At 31.3% G+C, this 16,555-nt stretch overlaps 4 protein-coding genes across 6 annotated transcripts; all 4 read left to right on the top strand.

The window, feature by feature from the left end:
* The first annotated feature begins 6 nt into the window (after positions 1 to 6).
* On the top strand, positions 7 to 3,186 carry LOC109610831 (odorant receptor 82a-like). The gene is made up of 6 exons (XM_020030956.2): positions 7 to 785; positions 926 to 1,280; positions 1,618 to 1,848; positions 2,162 to 2,275; positions 2,672 to 2,827; positions 3,029 to 3,186. Exons 1-6 carry the CDS (start codon positions 529 to 531, stop codon positions 3,077 to 3,079), a joined length of 1,164 nt encoding a protein of 387 aa, XP_019886515.1. The 5' UTR covers positions 7 to 528; the 3' UTR covers positions 3,080 to 3,186.
* A 228-nt stretch (positions 3,187 to 3,414) lies between these two features.
* LOC105277152 (odorant receptor 4-like) lies at positions 3,415 to 6,594 on the top strand. 2 transcript variants are annotated; one of them, XM_026968186.1, is made up of 6 exons: positions 3,415 to 4,314; positions 4,641 to 4,983; positions 5,138 to 5,368; positions 5,530 to 5,571; positions 5,672 to 5,827; positions 6,105 to 6,594. In XM_026968186.1, the coding sequence occupies exons 1-6, from the start codon at positions 4,058 to 4,060 to the stop codon at positions 6,153 to 6,155; spliced, it is 1,080 nt and encodes a 359-aa protein (XP_026823987.1). In that variant the 5' UTR covers positions 3,415 to 4,057; the 3' UTR covers positions 6,156 to 6,594. The 2 variants fall into 2 exon arrangements, with proteins under 2 accessions (XP_026823987.1, XP_026823985.1); XM_026968184.1 differs by having other exon boundaries at positions 5,458 to 5,571.
* Positions 6,595 to 7,013: 419 nt separating this feature from the next.
* On the top strand, positions 7,014 to 9,159 carry LOC105277153 (odorant receptor 13a). Of its 2 annotated transcripts, XM_011335329.3 has the most exons (6): positions 7,030 to 7,425; positions 7,506 to 7,851; positions 8,041 to 8,274; positions 8,432 to 8,545; positions 8,631 to 8,786; positions 9,004 to 9,159. In XM_011335329.3, the coding sequence occupies exons 1-6, from the start codon at positions 7,169 to 7,171 to the stop codon at positions 9,052 to 9,054; spliced, it is 1,158 nt and encodes a 385-aa protein (XP_011333631.2). In that variant the 5' UTR covers positions 7,030 to 7,168; the 3' UTR covers positions 9,055 to 9,159. The 2 variants fall into 2 exon arrangements, with proteins under 2 accessions (XP_026823983.1, XP_011333631.2); XM_026968182.1 differs by lacking the exon at positions 9,004 to 9,159 and having other exon boundaries at positions 7,014 to 7,425; positions 8,617 to 8,724.
* Positions 9,160 to 9,272: 113 nt separating this feature from the next.
* On the top strand, positions 9,273 to 16,507 carry LOC105277156. The gene is made up of 15 exons (XM_011335331.3): positions 9,273 to 9,370; positions 9,487 to 9,683; positions 10,751 to 11,070; positions 11,401 to 11,746; positions 12,030 to 12,254; positions 12,490 to 12,603; positions 12,772 to 12,927; positions 13,149 to 13,187; positions 13,906 to 13,996; positions 14,245 to 14,506; positions 14,848 to 15,193; positions 15,268 to 15,504; positions 15,704 to 15,817; positions 15,906 to 16,061; positions 16,297 to 16,507. The coding sequence occupies exons 3-15, from the start codon at positions 10,799 to 10,801 to the stop codon at positions 16,345 to 16,347; spliced, it is 2,409 nt and encodes an 802-aa protein (XP_011333633.2). The 5' UTR covers positions 9,273 to 9,370; positions 9,487 to 9,683; positions 10,751 to 10,798; the 3' UTR covers positions 16,348 to 16,507.
* The last annotated feature ends 48 nt before the right edge of the window (positions 16,508 to 16,555 follow it).

The following is a 16,555-nucleotide window of genomic DNA, read 5'->3' as shown; positions in this document are numbered from 1 at the left end:
TAATTCGAGATACGCAATGTTTATTAAATGAGATTGAATAGTGTAGTGCACAGTCTGCCATTTTTCCTTTATGTTAGTCTCTCTATTTTATATTCTGCTGATTTTCCTTTTATTCCATCTCTATTAGAAACATTATACACTTTCCATGCGTACGATGTCTTGCATTTTTAAATTGCATAATTCGCCGCTATTGCATTATAGCGTCGAAAGAAGGGAGGAATAGAGCGAGGGAGCGAATTCGTTTTCACGCTGTACATTTTCTTCCCCTTACCTTCCAAGACTGCAATTGTAAATGCATAATTGCAAAGCGTAATTTTGTAGTATTTTATTCCGTGCGGTACCACGAGAAATTTAATTATTAATGATTTCGGTCAGTTGCATATGATGCTCTTTTACCACAAAGTTGTAATCGTTAACAAACTATTTTGTAGTACGATTCGATCAGACGAGCATAAAGCATCTGCCGATATCTGATACTTTCTAAATCGTCAGTAAAGTAAAGTCAGTAAAATTCTGGCGACTACGAAAATGACGAATACAAGCACGATATGCTTCTCCATAAAGTTCGTTCTTCTTGTCTTCGGTATCTGGCCTGGGGTATCATGCGTCATATTGCACAGATTGTTTTGGTCCAGTACGCTAATCATCACTCAGATCTTTCAATATGCTTACTTTATATTGCACTTTCACACCGACAACCTGTCAGATTTAATGGACAATCTCAGTTGCGCTTTGGCTTATAGTCTGTTATTCTTCAAATTGATTATTTTTTGGACCAATCAGCGGTAAGTCAATCCGATCGTTGAATTATTTTTTGTTCGTATCCTAAAGAGATCGGACGAATTGCCTACATTAATTGGGCAAATCGTAACGTTAGTAAATATAGTAAAACTATCTAGCATTTCTTTTTCTGTATTATGTATAGAAAATTTCGTGATATTTTGAAGACGATCGCGGCGGACTGGAAAGATTGCGCAAGCGATCCGTTTAGCTTGCACGTGACGACGAGCGCGGCTAATCTGTCACATCGCATTTCGAACATGATAATCGGTCTCCACATGGCTGCCGTAGTAACTTATAGCTTTGGCGTACTCTCGTCCAATGGGGATGATAACTTTAATGCGTCAACTGTTCTCGATCGTGCACTTATTTTAAGAATGGATTTTCCCTTCGACAGCAACAGTTCGCCTATATACGAGATCGTAATGGTTATACAATTCTTTCAACTGGTAACTCATGCGTGTGCGATTGACGTGCTAAATGCTTTAATCATAACGTTGGTAAGTCAATGTAGACAATAACGACTTAAATTTTGAGACGTAGATGTTACGTGTAATTATTCATATCAATATGATGTAATTTTAATGTAATAGTTTAACATAAATAATAGTTTAATATATTTAATAGTTTAACATAAATAATAATTTAACATAAATCTTGTATCTAAATTACAAATGTTTAATATTTATAATAATGAGACTGTGCTGTGATAAAAAGAGGATGCTTTTCTCTGTGAAAAGATTTTATTTAAAAAAGAATTATTTTAAAGATTTTTTTAAAGATATGAAATGATGTAAAGTTTACCTCAATAATCGTTTCTATTACTTGTACTTTTAGATACTTCATACAGGTGGTCAAATCGATATCTTACGAGAATGGTTGACGAACGTTTTTTCCAAAGAAAGTATGCATGGTATGACTGGAATTACAATGAAGAATTTAATAGGAAAACATCAGAAGATTATCTTATTTACCGAAAATATTGAAAATCTTTATTGTTACATTGCACTAATGCAATTTGTGTCAAACACTTTGATTATCTGCTCCATCGGATTCGTGATCGTTATGGTACGTAATTAACAAATACTTATTAACAAATACTTATTAAGAAATTAATTACTACTGTGAATATAGCAAAATTTTATATTTCTTTTATTAATTGGAATATTAATTAGATATATACACAACTGATAATATTTCCTAAATTTCCTTATTAATGCAAAAATATTTAGAATAAAACTTTCTTGCCTTGAATGTGCACAAGTTACGAAATATCAGTTTGTTTCAACCGATCTTGGATTAATATAAAAGATGGAAGAATATAAGAAAAATATTATATATATGTAATTAACAAAATATTAATATAAATGATATTTTGCAGTCAATGCACAGTCCAGATATGTCCACGATGTTGGTGAAAACTCTGCTATTTTATATTGTTATGAATCTCGAAGCATTCATCTTCTGTTTTGCCGGAGACTACTTGAGTACTAAGGTCAGCGTATATAACATTGATTAACGAGATGTTTAACATATTTGTCATGAATCGACTTTGTCACGTCATTGCATATTCATTTATAAAAATTGACGAAATCGGCACAAAGTACTATTTCCTTATAGGCTCCCTTCTACAACACATTGTACTTAAACTTAATAATTATAAACACGATTTCTGAAACGCAACATATTATTTAAATTTTTACATTTGGACTAATCTAGCGATCGTTTTATTACGTACGAATTAATGATAAAACTTCCATTTGCGTGCATCTTCTTAATTTGAATACCTCTTTGCGCTTTAACGTGTAATTGCAGATGTATATAAAAAATAATCGATAACTTCTCCCCTTCTCTCTCTCTCTCTTTCTCTTCCTCTCTTTTTTCGATGCAGAGTCAACACATTGCGGACGCAGCTTACAGATCCCTTTGGTATAATATGACTGTGAATGAAAGCCGAACGATATCATTTTTGATAATAAGATCACAAAAACGACTAACAATTACGATTGGAAAGATTATGGACCTTTCGCTGGAACGTTTTACTAGCGTAAGTATATATCTTTTTCTTATAAATTAGATTTAAATAATATAAATATATTACTGTCGCTAAACTTACTCTATCTTATTAATAAAATATATCTTGACAAATTATTTACGTTAAAGCGATTTCAGTCTGCTTTACTTGTATTTGTATTGTAAAGAAATATCTTTCTATTCTTTATGAAATTCCTTTTTTGTTATATAATAGGTCATAAAGGCATCGGCGTCCTATATATCGGTATTAATGGCCATATCCTAAAAAAGAAATTTGCCATAATTAGTTAATAATTAGTTTTGAGGAAAGTTGTAATTAAATATTTAGAAGTGAATTTTTAAGTTATCCGCACAACAAATTAGTACAACAAATTTGCGCTTTTTACATTATTTTACCTTCTTTCAAGTAGTTTATCTTCTTTCTCGCTTTCTTTTTTCCTGTCCATCTTATAATAAGACAATAATATTTATTGTAATATATATTTTTTGTTTTGCTTTTCATTTCCATTTCCGGAACAAAAATAATGATATCTCTTGCTCAATAATAATACCGAAGAACTGTTTTATTTCTTGAAATAATTTCCTTTTCCTTCCCTTTCCCCGATTCTCTCTTAGTCTTCACATTTTCAGTTTGTCGGAACTATAATGCACAACTTTGAGCGTAATACCCACTTGCATATTCCGCGATTTCTTGTGATATTAAAACGGAAAAGCACAATGTTCGTACAATACAGAAAAAAATTTTTCTTCAACAGAATTATTCGTGAATTTTCTCTCGAAAAACGCTTTGCGTGAAAGATCAAACATTTTTCTTATAGTCATCGCGATGAATATGATATCTCAGGTGCATTCGCGTATTGCGCTTACGCACGCTACTTTGAATTTTTAAAGCAAATCGCTCGCTGGTAGATTACTATATTATCTGCGTGATTATTGATTCGGTAGCACGTTTTCTTTCTTGTAATTTTGTTTTTCGCTGTAAGCATGATACTATATATTACGCGTGGATTTCCACGCAAATATTTAATGAAAACCTCCTATTGGTTGTGAAAGGGAAGGTTTGTTCGATGCGTCTTCTGCGAAGATCTTTCAGTTTGTACAGAAATATTTAGTGCTGCATATCAAACGATTAAATTATCCGCTAACGTAGTACTCACGACGTATCGTAGTTTCAACGTGTGCTTCTTTTCAATAAAGGCAATAGAAAAATAATAGTACAAACAGGCAAGAGAAGCAGAGAAATATGGAAACTATAGGCGCTATTAACCGTTCGGTAGAAATTCTACTTCGCATCTGTGGCCTCTGGACAGGCTCACCATACGCTCCGTTCTGTAAACTGTATTGGACATTTTCGTTTAGTATCACAATTATTTTATCTTTCCAATATATTATCAAGTATTTACAAGATACTGATCTTCCCGAATTGATGGAAACCTTTAGTGTGTTTGTAGTTAATATATTAGTGTTTTGTAAACTCGTCATTTTCTGGCTCAATCAACGGTAAGATATATAATAGTGCAACACAAATATTCTATAAGAACTTTAAATAAGTTTTTTTATTTGTGCATAAGATGACTCCAATAAGCTTTATTTAATGCTAAATAATCTTCGGCGTTTTTGTAAAAGTACAGTTGGAAAAGAAACTAAAAGATATTAAAATCGAGAAATTTTAATTAATATTTAGAAATGCAGTGTGTGCATAAAATTCATATTATATAGCTCTAGTAAATAAATTTCCGCATACTCTCGTATGCATACTAGGACTCTTAAAAATTAATTTACTTTTTATGATCATTGTGTACCAATGAACCAATAAACATTGGTAGGACGCTCGACGAGCTATTAGCAATTATGGCAATGGATTGGAAAAAGAACATCGATACCGACCTCAATGCACATATAATGGCAAAGAAAGCAAATTTGTCACGTTACTTTTCCAATACACTAGTGGTTATCTACTCGGGGTCTGTGCTTGCATACTCAATCGTCATCCTTGCTACTAATATCTTCAGCAACGAAAGTTCCGAGCGATCGCTTCTTATAAAGATGAATTTGCCATTTGATAGTAACAGGCAATTCGTACACGAATTTGTCATGCTTAACCAGCTCTTTCAATTATTAATGCTTGCTTCTGCGGATGCGATATTGAATGCTCTTCTTATAACGATGGTTAGTTTTATTGCTCAGAAACATTTTAATTGTTATTACTATTATTTTAATTATCATTATAATTGCTAGTATTTTATTACAAATGATGGTAATTTTGATTGATATTACAGAAAATATATAGATAGAATTAAAATAATTTTTCATGGAATTTTAGGTACTACATGCGAGTGGACAAATCAAAATTCTTTGTGGATGGTTGATTAAAATTTTTCCAAAAAAAGAAAAATATAACCTACAAATTACTATGGTAGAGAAAATAATTACAAGGCATCAGGATATCATTGCTTTTTCAAAGAAAATTGAGAAGCTTTATTCATATATCGCGTTGGTGCAATTCTTATCAGATACTCTACTCATCTGCGGCCTAGGATTTATATTGGCGACAGTAAGTAACGATAAATTATATGTTAACAAAGAAATTTGGAAGACAGAGAAATTTTCTTTTAAAACTTAGGCCTTTTCTTAATATCCCAGTCAATTGGAAAGCCTAATACGTGGGTTATTCTAATAAAAACCTGTTTATTTTACTTCTCTATGAATCTGGAGGCGTTTACATTCTGTTTCGCTGGAGAATATCTGAGCACTGAAGTTAGTATTGTAACAAATTTTATAATAATAGTATAACAAAATATGTATTATTTATGTTTGTCTCATATTAACTATGTAAGATATTTTATGTAATACACAGAGCAAAACCATTGGAGATGCTGCATATAATTCTCTTTGGTATGAATCTACTTCCAAAGATACTCAAATTATATTATTTTTGATCATGAGATCACAAAATCAATTAACCATCACAATTGGAAAAATTACGGATATGTCTTTAAAGCGATTTAGTGATGTAAGATTATTGTACTTATTTTACGTGCACACCGATTTCTATAGACACATATACTATTTTCTCAGAATAGCAAGCTAACATTTATAATTTATTCATTAAACTTCTTTATAATAATTGCACGCGTACATGTATATAATAATTATAACAATTAACATATATCGTCATAATCGTCATAAAACATAACAGATACAAAGAATTAATTAATTTTGTATGTTTCGTTTTTATGCTTTTTATATATATATCCGTATCATTATGATAAAAAGTAACATTATTGCAGATTGTAAAAGCTTCGGCCTCTTATATATCGGTTCTGCTTGCAATGTACTGAAACTAAACACACTACATATTGTACATATTGTGTTTCTAACTGATAAAGAATTGGCTGTTAGTTAATTGTAGAAAACTTGCACCTAAATTAAAATAGATGAAAATAATTCTTACATTATTCTTACTATTGTTTCATTTATCTTGTGCGCATGTACTTGCATACACATATGTGCACTTTCGTCGAAAGCGAAAGTAAACTCGAGACGCTTGGAAGGAAAATCGATTACTTGAAATGCACAAAGTTCATAAGTGAAGTCGTATGAAGCGGCCAGCAATTTTCGATTTTCTCATTTATGTTGTTCTCCTTGCTTCAAGTTTCCACCGATTTCCACTCGGCCATTATACATTTTCCGTACGGATAATATCTCCCATTTCAATTGCATTGTAAATCGGAGAAAACGGTAGCCTAAGAACAACATTAAAAATTCATTTAAACTGTACAATCTTTTTTTAAACCTCCTCGTATCCCTAACATATACCATAAAAATCGCTTGATTGCGATTATCATAGACAATTTTATTTCCTTTTCCTGAAATGCAATTTTTGCGAAGGATTAAATTCCCTCCTATGATTGCTTCAATTTACGTTAACATTTGATATGCATTCACGTGTCATCTAGATGCTTGCTTGAACTCCTGAATTTGTAAAGGAAATCGCTCACTATACATCGCTTGCGTGACTATCGATTTGAGAAGCGCATCGCTTCTTATATAATTTTTTGCTATTTTTTGCTAAATGTTACAATCAACGGTAAGACATAGAAATTGTACGTACAATTTGTAGAGAGCTGCAAATACTTAATGATTTCCGCGGAGAGGATTCGCAGTCCATATGTATTTCTTTTAATCTTTTCTCACAATCATACAGTTCGTGCAGATACGTCTCGCGTTACACATCGTGCAAGTCATGAACTTTATATAGTTCGATAACAGTGCCCATTTTTATTGCAAACCGTATTTAAAAAAAAGAAATAAACTAGATAAACAGTTTTAAAAAAGTGGAAAGAATAGAAGCATGAAAGTTACAAGCACAATCGGTCGATCCGTAGAAATTCCACTTCGTATGTTTGGTATCTGGCCGGGCTCGCCGTACGTTTCACTTTGTAGATTATTTTGGACGATTGCACTTGTGACTGCTCAATATTTTCAATACCAGTATATTATTACGCATATATATATTGCCGATCTCTCCGATTTGATGGACGGCTTAAGCGCAACTCTGGCTTTTACTCTGTTATTCATTAAACTCGTTACCTTTTGGATAAATCAACGGTAAGACATGTGACAGTAGGTATCATAATTAGGAAAATTATTATTTCCTGATATTATAATTGTGAACATCACGCTTATAGAACGTTTAATAAGATATTGGCAATGATGGCAATAGATTGGAAGAAGAACAGTGGTATCGATTTTAACATGATAATAAGCAATGCTACTTTGTCACATAATTTCTCTAATTTCGTCTTCAGTTTCCATTCAATAGCCGTAATAGTGTACAGTATTAGCGTTCTCACTGTTAGTACAAGTGACTACGAAGGAACTGACATATCTATGCGACCACTTATTCTAAAGATGAATTTTCCATTTCATAGTGATACACAGTTAATTTATGCAATAATGTTAATCGCACAATTTCTCTATTTGCTGCTTTGTTCCATCGGCGTTAGCACATTAAACGCTCTACTAATTGTTTTGGTGAGTAAATTAAGATTGTTTTAAATATCTCAAATTAATATGTGACGTTGTATCAATAATATAGTAATAATAATATTTCAATATGTAGTAATATTGCATATACACAATATATTGTAATTTAAATAGAACACAATTTATAATCAAGTTGCAATTATAAACTGATACAATAATTAAAATTTCATTTTCCAGATACTGCATCTAGCTGGCCAGATTGATATTCTCCGTAGGTGGTTAACAGAGATTCTTTTTTCAGAAGAAAACGGATATAAGCCGAGTGCGGTAATGATAAAAAAGATAATTGAAAAACATCAAAATATTATTAATTTTTCAGAGGATATTGAAAATCTCTATTCTCGCATTGCACTGATTTTGTTTGTATCGGACACTTTAATTATCTGTTTCGTTGGATTTGTACTCGTTACGGTAAGTAATTGAAATAAATTTTAATATAAGAAAGTAACATAATACATTAGATAAAAATTTTCGCAATATCAGAACTTTTTATCACTTTATTTAAAAAAACTTTAATTGCTTTATTAATTGTTTTATTATGATTACATCTGCCTTTTGAATGTTCTAGTCAATTGGTGCGTCTAACAGTTTCTTTACGATATTAAAAATCCTTGCATTTTATTTCGTGATGAATTTTGAAGCATTTGTATATTGCTTCGCTGGAGAATATCTAAGTTCCAAAGTTAGCATGTTTCATTATCACGATAATAATTTGATTATTATAATCTTTAATGATTCTCTTTTGTTAATTAGTTTTTTATATGCAGAGCAAAATGATCGGAGAAGCTGCATACGATTCTAGCTGGTATCAATCCACACCTCAAGATAGTCGAATTATTTTGTTCTTGATAATGAGATCGCAAAACCAATTAACGATTACGATCGGAAAATTTATGGATCTTTCCTTAGAGCGATTTGCGAATGTAAGATAAAAATTTTGAAAATGTTGAAAATATATTTTTATGTATTTACTTTAAAGATGTTACATAATAAGATATTTATAATTATGTATGATTTAATGCCGCAATTTTTATCATAGACAAATATTGAACAACATAAAACAAAGTTTAATAATTTATAATAATTTGCATTCACTTATTATTTTATTGCGTATGTGTGATAAGCATAATATTATTGCAGATTATAAAAGCTTCAGCATCTTATGTATCAGTTTTGTTAGCGATGTATTAAAGAGCTAATAATTGTGCTTCTAATTAGTTTAGAAATTGTTTTTATTATACATAGGTCAAAGGTAATTTATGTAAATTAAATAAATCTTAGTAAAAGTAGCTCTTACTTTGTGTGTTTTCTCTAAACAAATTAATATAATAAAAGGATGTAATAAAGCTAAAACCAAAGACTATACATGTTATATAATGCGTTAAAAAGTAACGTAAACTATACGTACCAATGATTGAGAAAGAAGTATTTCTTTGCAAATAGATGAATTGGTTGATACTATCAGAATATATATCAGAAAGATAGTGGAACAGTCCAAGATAATAACGTATGTAAAGATTATGAATAAAATCTCGGCCTCGCTATTTAAATCATTTTGTATATTACGTATGATTATTTTTATAAAAAATAATAATATATTTAAATGAAACTTTCTTTTTACAGAATTCTTACACTCGTAGTCAAGATGTATCACCAACGTAACGGACAATATGTTGTAAAACGTATACCGAGTGACGTGTTAATGCGACTACAGTAGTTACGAAACTGTATACGTCTGCAAACATGTTTTGCGACGCAAATGTAATTTGTAGAACAATGCAAAGCAGAAACCTAAGCTACAGCATGTAGGAAGCTAGATGGTAGTATACCTCACCGTCCACGAATCCCCCATGTGAATCGGCTTTCCTTTTCCAAGCACGCGACCCCTCGACATTTTTCTTCAAATGATCGATTATTCTTGACAGACTATAAGCGGCTTCCTCTTATCGTTTTCCTCTCTGTCTCTCTCTTGCAATCCCTTTATTTGGAAAATGCCCAGGATATTATCTTTAGTCAGTGCGCACGATTTGACAATCGATGCGGGTATCATCGACATGTCTATTCGAGCGTTTTTGAATTTTTAAAGCAAATCGTTCTTCATTGGCGTAGCGCAGCCGATCATTCGAGTATTATTATATCTATAGCCACAATTCTTTTTCCAAAAATACTAGAGAAATGTAACATGATGTATATCTGATTTGCATATAGTACGATGATAATGTTTAATAAGCAATGGAATGATTTAACAGCATATAATTATTGTTCCGTGTGTTAACTTTCTCATGTATATATAGTCAATATTTTTAACAATTAGAATGCTGCGTTGTGTAATATACATAATGCAATATTAAATATTATTTTATTTATTGTATACTTATATATACTTGCCGAAGCAAGTCATATTACGTAATATATGTTTTATATCTTATAGACGTTTCGCACGCAGATACCTCGTGCAATGTTTTGTTTTTCTTCTTTTCTCTTTGATTGCTCTTTAAATTCTAAAAAGTTTTATCGAAGATTGCTTCCAAGCATTACAATTCACCTCCGGATATATGCATATATCGCCGGATATGTTCATACAGTTTATTATATATTTAAAGCAACGCACATATCAACAGCACTGAAGAGAGGACAAAATTATATCTATCCCCTTTTTTTGTTAGCAAAGCTAGATAAAAACGTTTTTCTGGTTTTCATACATGGTAGGATAAAAATATTTAATGAGCAATTATCATTGGTCAATCGTTCCAGAGAGCGATTTAATACAATCGCTTTGCAGTCGCTCAGGGGAACGCTTAGTCGTCACGCAAATTTTTCGGGACGCGCATCAAACTGTGGTCGGAAGATATAATTTCAGTAAAAACATATGTCTTTTGTACTCCAGCAGGAGTGTTTATTTCGCTGCATACGTTTGGTGCCTTCTACGTAAACGATGGGGGGAAAAATTATGGCTAGTAAACGTACAATCAATCGCACGATAGAACTGCTGCTCACCATGTTTGGCGTCTGGCCAGGTATATCATGCGTTATAATTTACAGAGTGTTTTGGATAATTACACTAGCTATTAATGAATTCTTCCACTATCGATATTTTGTAACTCATTTATCTATCGACAATCTTTTCGACTTGATGGACTGTTTAAGTAGCTTCTTGGCGCACGTAAAATTGACCGTCAAAATTATTATTTTCTCGTTGAAACAGCGGTAAGTAAGAATATATTATATAAACAATATTTTTATATAATTATGCAAATTATATAAAATTATATAATTACATAATTATGCAAAATGACTAGAAATACCAGAACTGGTAAAATCTAAATATTTTGTTTATCCGCACGATTATACATATATATTTAAACTTAAATTTTTATATAAAGAAAATACACTCATACAACACAGAAACTTGCAGCGATGTTGCTGCAAGCTTCTGTGCTGTATAGATAATATCTTTATAATTAATAATGTATCATTAGAATTGCTTCAATTGAATAATGTATCATTGGACTTACTTCAAAATTCAACTGTTCATAGAACGTTTATCGAAATCATAAAGTTGATGTCGGAGGACTGGAGCGATAGTTCTAACAGTGATGTTGCATTGAACAAAACTTCAAGCAAGGCAAAACTATCGAGTCGAATCTCTAATGGGTTAATTATTCTTCATACAATTGCGGCTCTTGCTTATGTCGTTGGCATCCTTCTGGCTGATGTAGATGTCACCGATCAAACGGTCGATTTACCTCTCATGATGAAAATGGAGTATCCCTTCGTTATAGACACTCAACGCGAGTACAGACTGGTTTTAGTTACGCAGTTCATATACGTGATGGTGTGCAGTTGGGGAGCTGGCTTATTCAACGCTTTGCTTATAACTCTGGTAACCTGCACCTAAGCAAGTATTAGTAGCAAAATATGATTATAAGAATGTGGCGATTTATAATAAATAATATTGATGTATAATAATATAAATATTAAACAACCGAAGATTTAATTCATGAGAGATTTAATTCCGGTTTTTGTATACTTTTTAAAAAATTTATTTTCATAAGAGTATTTGCTGATCGTCTTCTTTTGCTTAAATATTTATCTTTAAGGTTTAATCATTATAATTAATATCTTTAAAGTTTAATAATTATAATTAATAGATTCTTTATTTTTAGACTTTGCATATAGGTGGTCAAATAAATATCCTACTCTGCTGGTTGATGGAAGTTACACCGAAAGAGATCGAAACAAAGCGTGAATCAATCGTCGCCATCATCCGAAAACATCAAAAAATTATTACTCTTTCAGAAGTTATTGAAAATCTTTATTCATACATCGCTCTGGTGCAGTTTACATCAAACACCGTGATGATTTGCTCATTAGGGTTTATCATTGTAACTGTAAGTAAATTATAAATATTAACAAACCTCGAAAGTAAAAATCCATGTTCTATATCTAAACTTAGTTGGCATAACTTTCCAGAATATTTCCGAATATTAGTACCAGAATATATTGATATTATAAACATATTAATACATATCACTTATACAATAGTATATCGTCATTTTTATCACATACCATATATTCATCCAAAATTATAAGTTTGCAAATACATTTCTCATTATTCCACGATAGGCAATAGGTAATCCCGATGCGTCTGAAAAGATAATGAGATCTCTTCTATTTTACGCTGTAACCAACATCGAAGCGTTTATATTTTGCTTTGCTGGAGAATATCTGAGTAACAAGGTAACGATAATTATTATATTATTAATTAGCTAATAAACAATTTAATGTTTGTGCATGTATTATATATTAAAGTTAATAGTACAGAGAAATTATTAGAGAATTATAGAGAAATAATATAATAGATAAATTTTATTCGAAAAAGAGTTCTTGTTATGTTTGTTTTCGTAGAGTAAAGCAATTGGAAATGCAGCGTACAATTCTGCATGGTACGATATGAAAATTACAGATAGACGAACTTTTCTGTTTGTAATTTTAAGATCGCAAAAACAACTGTCGTTTACAGCTGGCAAAATGATGACTCTCTCTTTAGAGGGTTTTACAAATGTAAGATATATGTTTATAGAAAACTTTACACAAAATATTTACAAAATTTATTTACAACTCAACCGTTTTACGCAAGCGTGTTGTATGCAATATGAGTGTATTTTTGTCATTTATCATAATTTCTGGCAGTAACATTTAAAGCACTTTTTTACTATAAAAAGTGTTACAATACATACACATATTTTTATTTATCTATAATACAAAAAGCAACATTGTTATAGATCATGAAAGCCTCGGGATCGTACTTGTCAGTACTGTTGGCAATGAGATAAAGACCAGATAGTATAATTCTCAGTTCCTAATCAATAGCAGTCAAATAGGAAAACAAGTGACATATAACAAGTAAAATCAAGAATTATGAAAACATATATTGTTATATGTATGTTATATATAGTTATATATTTTCGAATATATGCTTTTAGACAATATAATTAGCAAATATAATGTGTAAAATAATAATGATTCAGCAATATCTTATAAAACAAAAGTTCCATAATGCATTTCAACTCCATAAATTATGAAATAATCGTTTTTGTTAATTTTACTTTTAATTTTAATTTTACTTTTGTTAATAGAAGAAAGCTACTTATTTGCAGTTTTTTTTTAGGACGAGGTTTTAGTCTGTGGAACACATATTTGCACATATAAATATTGCATTCCATTATTTTACACGCACTTCCACTAATGTAATTAACAATGTAATGTAATGTAATGTAATTATGTTTTTAATTACAAACGTTAATTTTTTCTAAACAGATATATATTTTTAAGAATAATACAAAAATACTTTTTACCAAACCAGAGAAACGTAATATTCTGCACTTGGATTTCCTTGTTGTTTCCACACTTCACATCCAAAATTCAAAACTTTTCTGAAGTGAGCTTGAACACGACTGACTATTGGACATATATCGTCGCGTTCCCGTCCGCACGAATCATTACATATTTAAAGTACGCAATGCGCGGTTGCATCCCCAGTACCTGAGGGAAGGAGAGTTGACTCCTATGCACCCCTCTTCTTGCATTAAAGTTGCGAGGCGACCACGACAGGTGTATTCGAGGGATGCACGTAGTACAATAAAAATATTTAATGAAGGATTCCCATTGGTCGATCAGTCCTAGGTTGCACCCATTTGATGACGTCTTAGAACCTCCCAGTCTTTACGCAGTTATTCCAGGATATACGTCGGACCATCATTGGAAAATACGTTGAAGTGTAGTCCCCTTATCTTCCTGAAAAAGTTTGCCCTATTAAAAATATAGTTCAATATTTTTTGTTGTGTAAAAAAAAGAGAAACAGGAACGGAAGGAAATAAGAAATTATGACGCGTGAAAGCACAATTAATTGCACGTTAAAAATAATGCTCATCTTGTGCGGTGTATGGCCAGGTAGACCATATATTACGATCTGCAGAGCATATTGGGTCATCGCATTAGGAATAGATGAAATCTGTCATTTTCGGTATCTTTTAATGCACTTCCAGTATAATGATCTTTTCGACTTGATGGATTGTTTTAGCAGTTTCCTAACGCAGATAAAATTCATAACTAAGCTGATTATATTTTGGTGGAACGAACAGTAAGTAACGCTATACGATATTCACGTAATCTTGTAATATAGAAATAAGTTGAGCGGGGGAGGAAATATAGCAGCTCGCGTTCATCTCTTTAATTTAATTTAATAATTATGCGAATTAAATAATTTTTTTAACATCGTATGTCATGATCATGATCTACACATGATATCTGTAAACATGGAAAGAATGTGAAAAGTAAATGTTAAAATATAATACACTGCTATAATATAATTGCAATATTCAAGCAAGTCAATCCTATAAATATACAAATTTCTAAAATTATATAGTATACAATATCATACGCAACTGATCAAGATAATTAAATAATACCAATTATTCACAGAAAATTTATGAAAATCTTGACGATGATGGCAGAAGATTGGAACGATTGCACTGGCGATGATGTCAGTGCACGTGAAACGGCGTGCAAAGTTAGATCAGCGAATCGTATTATTAATGCGATGTTCACTCTTCACACGGTGACCATCGTTGCATATAGTATCGGCATTTTTTTGGCTGACGTTGATGTTACTGATCAGCAGTCGGAACTACCTCTTCTGCTAAAAGTGGAGCTTCCTGTGAACATACACACAAAACATACATATAAGACGCTGTTAACTATGCAATTCGTTCATCTCATCATGTCCGGTTGTGGAACTGGTTTACTAAATTCTCTGCTTTTGGCTTTAGTAAGTTTGTCATATGTATTTACCATAAATAATACGCAATCATAAAAATAATGTAATAATATATTTTTCATTAGATACTACATGCCGGTGGCCAAATAAACATCCTGCATTCCTGGTTGATCGAGCTTGTACCTCGAAAAGAGAAAGAAAGAGATGATTCTATCGTCGTTATGACGAATAAAATCATTCAAAAGCATCAAAAGATCATCAGCTTTTTGGAATACATTGAGGATTTGTACACGTATATCGCGTTAGTGCAATTTATATCAAACACGATGCTGATGTGCTCATTGGGATTCCTTATTGTTACTGTGAGTAAAAACAACAAATATTACATATAAAAATACAATATATATTTTATATAATTAATTATTTCTGTTTCTCATCTTGTATATCTACTGATTTTTGTTACATATCTCTTAACAATATCTTTATATTTTTTAAACCGAAAGCTACTTTATAATTTTGCAAATATCTTTAATAATCTTTTGCATATTATTCATATCGCAGGCGATTGGCAATCCCGACGCAACGGAACAAATAGTAAGATCCCTTTTATTTTATGCTGTAACAAATCTCGAAGTATTTATCTTCTGCTACGCGGGAGAATATTTGAAGAACAAGGTGATTATAAATTTGTCGAATTAAAAGAAAACAGATATAACAAGTATAGATCTTGAATAGTCTTTTTTAACAATAACCATCTTTTTAGACAACAGCCATTGGAATGGCAGCATATAATTCAGCATGGTACGAATTAAAACCAAAACACAGTCGTCCATTGATATTCATAATATTAAGAGCGCAGAAGCAGTTGACGATTACAGTTGGAAAAATAATGAATCTCTCTTTAGAATGTTTTGCAAGTGTAAGATTTATCTGTAACGCATAATTTTCCAGAATAGTTATACGCATAATGTCTGTGCCAAGATATTTTTTATACGAAATTTTTACCTGTATAAATCGTTTCGATTTATTACGTTTATAAATTTTACGCTTATTTTACGGTTATATTTAAAGTGCGGTTTTTTTCTGATATTTGAGGTTGTATTTTAAGAGATACTAAGAGATCTCGAATACAATGAGCGTATACTTTATTATAGATCATGAAAGCTTCGGGATCGTATTTGTCGATATTGTTGGCGATGCAATGAACATCATACATTTGAAGATGCAATAGCCATGAAGCCATGTACCGAATGCGATCTGTAAATATATCTTCACTAGTGATAGAATAATAGCGCAACATATTTTTTATGATTATATTCTGTAACGATAATAACTTGTACAAAAATATACAAAACTAAACTGTTGCTTAGTTTAAAACATTTCATGTCTCAAATTCATAAATTAGGAAATAAT

This window comes from Ooceraea biroi, chromosome 3, assembly GCF_003672135.1.
Source record: "Ooceraea biroi isolate clonal line C1 chromosome 3, Obir_v5.4, whole genome shotgun sequence".
Taxonomy (NCBI): domain Eukaryota; kingdom Metazoa; phylum Arthropoda; class Insecta; order Hymenoptera; family Formicidae; genus Ooceraea; species Ooceraea biroi.
Note: the sequence above shows the minus strand (reverse complement) of the source record. Positions and strands in the feature narration are given on the sequence as shown.

Coding starts and splice junctions, on each gene's coding strand:
- LOC109610831 (XM_020030956.2), top strand. CDS start 529: ATGACGAATACAAGCACGATATGCTTCTCCATAAAGTTCGTTCTTCTT. Junction 786..925: donor ATTTTTTGGACCAATCAGCG/GTAAGTCAATCC, acceptor TATTATGTATAG/AAAATTTCGTGATATTTTGA. Junction 1,849..2,161: donor TCGGATTCGTGATCGTTATG/GTACGTAATTAA, acceptor GATATTTTGCAG/TCAATGCACAGTCCAGATAT.
- LOC105277152 (XM_026968184.1), top strand. CDS start 4,058: ATGGAAACTATAGGCGCTATTAACCGTTCGGTAGAAATTCTACTTCGC. Junction 4,315..4,640: donor ATTTTCTGGCTCAATCAACG/GTAAGATATATA, acceptor AAACATTGGTAG/GACGCTCGACGAGCTATTAG. Junction 5,828..6,104: donor CTTTAAAGCGATTTAGTGAT/GTAAGATTATTG, acceptor ACATTATTGCAG/ATTGTAAAAGCTTCGGCCTC.
- LOC105277153 (XM_011335329.3), top strand. CDS start 7,169: ATGAAAGTTACAAGCACAATCGGTCGATCCGTAGAAATTCCACTTCGT. Junction 7,426..7,505: donor ACCTTTTGGATAAATCAACG/GTAAGACATGTG, acceptor TCACGCTTATAG/AACGTTTAATAAGATATTGG. Junction 8,275..8,431: donor TTGGATTTGTACTCGTTACG/GTAAGTAATTGA, acceptor TGAATGTTCTAG/TCAATTGGTGCGTCTAACAG.
- LOC105277156 (XM_011335331.3), top strand. CDS start 10,799: ATGGGGGGAAAAATTATGGCTAGTAAACGTACAATCAATCGCACGATA. Junction 12,255..12,489: donor TAGGGTTTATCATTGTAACT/GTAAGTAAATTA, acceptor ATTCCACGATAG/GCAATAGGTAATCCCGATGC. Junction 12,604..12,771: donor GAGAATATCTGAGTAACAAG/GTAACGATAATT, acceptor TTGTTTTCGTAG/AGTAAAGCAATTGGAAATGC.